This window comes from Oryzias melastigma, linkage group LG14 (assembly GCF_002922805.2).
Source record: "Oryzias melastigma strain HK-1 linkage group LG14, ASM292280v2, whole genome shotgun sequence".
Lineage (NCBI taxonomy): Eukaryota > Metazoa > Chordata > Actinopteri > Beloniformes > Adrianichthyidae > Oryzias > Oryzias melastigma.
Window position 1 is genome coordinate 18,126,063 of NC_050525.1, and position 5,341 is coordinate 18,131,403.

Consider the following 5,341-nt stretch of genomic DNA (forward strand, 5'->3'; position numbering starts at 1 on the left):
CCGAAAGGTTCTTGAAGTGTTGAAGACCCATTACATGAAATCCTGAGGGATGTTAAGATTGTAAAAGTGTAAAATGATTTAAGAAACAAAGACTACTATGGAGCTCCAGAGAATAAACCAGAATCTACAACTATCTAAATAACATTATTAAAAAGTGTTAAATGGTTAAACCAAACAGAGACACCTGTAGTGTTCATTTTGTAGCTGAACAGGGGTATTCAGTGAAGAAGGACCAAATAACTCTTAGCCAGGGGCGGATATAGGGGTGGGCAAGGGGGGACCGTGCCCCTATAAATGCTTACGTGACTCCTCCCATTCTCATATTTTTGTGACCTACAACCTACATTAATCGTCAGCTGATGTTCCAGGACAAAATGTTCTTACATTGTCATTGGGGTAGAGCACACGGGAGATGTTCTCCGCCAAGTTTCTGTCCAAAACAGCCTGAATGTAGCCGCCAACATTAACTATAGAGACAAAAATCAAAAACTTGTTGTTGTTTTACAGCATTATTTTTTTAAGTTTGACATTTGCAAAAACGTACAGTCTTTGAGGTTGAACTCGCATGGCGCCTTCGCAGACCAAAGCCTCATGGTGTTCACGTAGTTGTTCCTGTAACCTGGAACGGGCGTGTCGTACGGCAGAGCCAACACCACCTAGCATTGCATCGGAGAGACAGTAGTTAGAAACATTTATAGCTTTGAACGCTCTTATCTATCAGACTGCGTTTTCACCTGAGTGTCCACCCATTTGACCCCGTCGGGGTGATGCTCCGTCCTGCCGTAAAAGTGAACGGGACGCATGTATTCGGGACGGGCCTTCTCCCAGGGGTTACCGTAGCGCAGCCAGTCATCGGCCTCTTCAACCTGAGAGATGGCGGATGCTGACGTCAAATGGAGAAAAAACTTCTATCCGAGAGGTTTCACGTATTGGAGTTTTGGTGCCGTTTACCTGCCAGCCATTGATGATTTTCTGATTGAAGATACCAAATTCGTAGCGAATACCATAACCGTAGGCAGACAAACCCAGTGAGGCCATCGAGTCCAAGAAGCAGGCTGAAAAAACAGAAAGAAAATTTTAACAAGCAGGAATACTGGACGTAAAAGCAAATTATAATAGGAATATTTTCTACGCTAACATTTCTGAACGGATTCCATAAATGTCGCTTTTACAAGTTTCTACAAACCAGCAACTTTATGTGATTGAAGCTGGTTTAAACTTTGATGATGGTTTTCCCTTTAACGTCAGTGGATCAAGGCTAACAACCGGGTTGCTAGCTTCAGCTACGTCTGACTTTTAAGATGTGATGGATAAATAAAGCAAAATAAAATGACGCAGCCGTCGTAAAAGTGGTATTTTCAAAATATAATTTAAACGTGAATCCACCGTGTCTCCAGCTTTGTTATTTGCACGTGTGAAATAGTCCAGAATCTGTCGTTGCATATTAGACACAACTACATGCTACATGAAAACAACTAATCTGTATGTCAAGGAAGACTCCTACTTTCGTCTGTTAACAGCAGCTTTATTGTTCTTAGAAGTCGAAGGCTTTTTTTGTTTCTTCACTGGCTCTTTTCTCCCCAAATAAACTTTCCAAATATGTTTTATTGTCTAGTTTTTGTTGTTTGTTTTAAGGCTACTAGCTTAGCAATCCAGTTAGCCATCAAGGGAGCTGTTTAGGATAAGAAAATAAACTGAACAGAAATAATCTAAGTTAGCCCATTTAGTTTTTTTGTCTGCCTGGTACCAAGTGACCCATAGACCGGTGGTGGTCCACGGCCCGGGGTTTGGGGACCACTGGTCTAGAGTCCCTAAAGTCTGGAGAGGAACTCTGTTATCTGGGACATAGGTGTCCATAGAAAGTTGAATCAACTCACAAAAGTCAGTCAGATTACTAGAGCTGTTTCCAAAGGTCTGCATGCTGCATCATTTTCTTTCTACACATTCTCACTCCCAATTTGTTATGTATGGACGTAGGGTTCAGGCCCCTACGCATCACTTTTTGACGTTTCAGTTGTCCCCAACTTGTCGTTTTTGATGTGCTGACTGATCCCATTAAATCACAGGTCCCCAAAACTCGGGACGCTGTACTGGATGTGGTACCGGACGCGGAACTGAGTTAGGGTACTGGCCCGCACCCTGAGAGTTGGGGACCCCTGATTAGCATCTGTGACCTGGTACCAAGCGGCCATCGGACCGGTATCGCTTAACGGGCCGGAGGTTGGGGACCCCTGATTTAATGGGAACAGCCACACGTCAACGAACGAAAACAAAAAAAAAATTCTGAGGGGACCCTAACCATACGAATTGAGAGTTGTTTCTGGGGGTGACGTCACACTTACTCGGTCCAGTTATATACAGTCAATGATGTAAAGCAGAGGTGTCCAACTTGAGGCCTCGAGGGCCAGTGTCCTACATATTTTCCAACCAACGTTTCATTAAACCTCCTGATTGGTTAAACACACCTGATCCAGGTACTCAACATCAGCTAAGTCCTAATTTCTAGAAAACCAGCAGGATGTCAACACTTGAGGCCTGGAGTTGGACACCCCTGATGGAAACACATATACCGACCAGCAAGACGACCAAGGCCTCCATTCCCCAAACCAGCGTCTTCCTCCATTTCCTCCAATTCTTCCATGTCCAAACCCAGCTGCAAGAAGCAAAAATCATGAACATAGTCATTTTTACTTCTGCTTTTGGTAAACGGTAAGAGAAACTATTTCTTTTTCGTCTAACCTGGTACATGGCCTCATCACAGGCGTTCTCCAGTGCCAGGTTCACCATGGTGTTCTGGAGGGTGCGGCCCATGTAGAACTCCAAGGAGATGTAGTAAACCCGCTACAGAAAGGCCAAAAACAGAAATATAAGCTCGTCTGTTGCAGACTGGCAGAGATATTTTGATGACCTTACATGACCCGATTGTTTTTTTTGTTTTTTTTTACCGCCCGTTGGGGCCACATTTGACTTTGAAACTGTGAACCCTTTGAACTTAAACGCCATATGTCACAACACAACTCACCTCAAACCGTCAAAGGTTTCACAACTTTGCTTCATGGTTGGAGGCACATGTAAATGTGCCACCTGAGTCTGTGTTTAGCCTTTGCCATTTAAACCCCCCCCCACACACACCTCCTCCTCCTCCGACATGGAAGGCTGATCTCAGACAGAGCAGGGCGGCAGCTCGTGGGGGTTATGGGGTGTACATTGCTTTGGGTATTACATAACGACAACATTTTGGGACGCACCAAAATAGCCACTGTTGGAGGTCGCTGTAAAAGTCAGGCAGGGTGTGATAACCTTTCATTGTGGAGTTCAAGTGCATACATGTGTGGAATGAGGGAGACTCCTTCCAGACTCCTGCAGAACACATCCTTTCAAACTGAACCCCGTTTCCAACATCGCGGTTTAGCTTTTTTTCCTATAAAACCGCAGCTTCTTCGTTTCCCCCTTCTGGACAGTTGAGAACAAGTTTCACCTTTGACCTTTCAAACAGGAGCAAGCACTGTTTCTGGGAGTTATTAGCTGCAGCCCATCAACGTTTCCATGAGATTACCCTGTTGTTGGATGTCTGGCTTTTGAGATTAACGCATTGCTTCTTATGGAGTCTCCTAATGCAAAGTGAGCTGTGGAAGGAGGATTTAACAAAAAAAAAAAAAATCTCCAGCTCCATCAACAGTCTTATTAATGACATTGAAAAGAACATATTTTGGCACGCTAAGTAAAAAGGATTTTTTTTTCTCGTTTATTTGCGCCATCAGCTTTAAATAGATGTGACATTTTCAAATATGCACCTTGCCGTTTTTGCCACTTTAATTTACACTCCCCTGATGTTTTATTGAAGTTTTTCTCTGCAGCTGGTGATGGCTTTTACAGTAACTTCTTTGAGGGCCGGTGCCCTTGGAGGCATGTTGTCATATGACCTGGTCGAGGGGAGGGGCGGGGGGTATACGTGCTCTGTGTTGAGGGCACAAGAACAGGACAGGTTTAGTGTTTCAACACATTATAACCAGGGCGGAATACCGACAAGAGCCCCCGATGAAGTCTAAATGTCATGACTTGGCATTACACGAGCATCAAGCTGTAAAAAAAGTGCAGTTGACTGTAGGAGCAGAGATGTTAGGGTAAGCATTGGCGTCATAAAACAAATAAAAAAAGGATGAAAAAATGTTTTGAAATGTCAAAATAGTTCAGATAGGTGCTATAATTGTCTCTTTGACCCGTATGTGACATTATACCTGACTAGAGTCTCCAAGTTCATGCGTCTCCATACAGAACAGGCAGTTCTTCAGCTGCTGGGGGGTTTTTTATGACACACTGGAAGTTGAGCTTTCCAATAAATAAGACAATTTTCGTTTAATTATCTTCAGTTTGCAATCACAGAGAGAACTTGTCAAGCTTTTTGCATCTAATTTGGGAAAACATTGCAGGAAAACGCCTAAAAGTGGTTAAAAAATATTATAAAAGCTTAAATATACCAATACTTCTTACATCCAGAATCTCTACAAACACTAATTTTGTCATGACAGCCTTCAAAATAAAAGCCTTTTTGCCAGTAAAACTAAAAAGGAGCAGCGGCTTTCAGTTAATCTGGAGGGAATGAGCAGAGTGTACCTTGGGATCTTTCTCATAGTAGTGCTGCTGGGTTCTGATCCACCTGCCGATCAAGTGGTCACGCACTGTGTGGGCAAGGGCAAAGTAGTAATCCCTTCGGGTGGCCACATTTCTGTCCTTGACCAGGGTAAAGTGGAGATGCCTGTTGAAGTTCTGCTTCAGCTCTGTGACGTTCTCCACGCCGGCCAGGCCGCGCACGGAGATCTGTTTCTTCCTGTCGTGGTCGGATAGAGGCTTAGACATCTTGGCGCGAGTTGCAGCAGCTCAGCACTCTTGAGTCTAGGAGGATGGAAACAGTTTAAGCCCAGCAAGGGAGACAGCCACACTGCAGCTGGGAGATCAGCATTTTAAAGAGGCAAAGATGAATATTAAGCAGAAGGTGGGGCTGGATGAACATGCTGGGTAAAGGCGTGAGGTCTGGGGGGGGGGCAAATGCTGGTCATATAAACAGCCCAATGACCTGTAATACATTTTAAATGCCATTTAAAAGGGCAAATGTAAGAAAAATACTGAAAAAAATTGTGCTTTTAACATATTCTTGTGACAGTTTTCTCATAATGAAGGAAACATGTGAAGAAAATTAAACTTAAAACTGAGTATTTATTTGTTCAAATTGTTGTGAATTAGGAGTAGACAAAAAAAATGCAGTTTGAAAAAAAACCTCATTTGTGAGGTAGAAAATACAATGGGCGGGGCACAAACTCTTTGCTCCACCCATTGTGATGCA

The 5,341-nt window shown here is 43.4% G+C and overlaps 1 protein-coding gene across 1 annotated transcript in view; it reads right to left on the minus strand.

Annotated features, from left to right (window-relative positions):
- pygma (phosphorylase, glycogen, muscle A) overlaps positions 1-4,938 on the minus strand; it is a 14,134-nt gene extending 9,196 nt beyond the window's left edge. The window contains exons 1-7 of the mRNA XM_024266706.2: positions 4,615-4,938; positions 2,740-2,841; positions 2,575-2,653; positions 952-1,055; positions 735-866; positions 545-656; positions 385-467 (exon numbers count right to left, since the gene is read on the minus strand). Coding sequence (XP_024122474.1) covers positions 385-467; positions 545-656; positions 735-866; positions 952-1,055; positions 2,575-2,653; positions 2,740-2,841; positions 4,615-4,857 — 855 coding nt within the window. The 5' untranslated portion in view covers positions 4,858-4,938. The remainder of the gene's footprint in view (positions 1-384; positions 468-544; positions 657-734; positions 867-951; positions 1,056-2,574; positions 2,654-2,739; positions 2,842-4,614) is intronic.
- Positions 4,939-5,341: the final 403 nt, after the last annotated feature.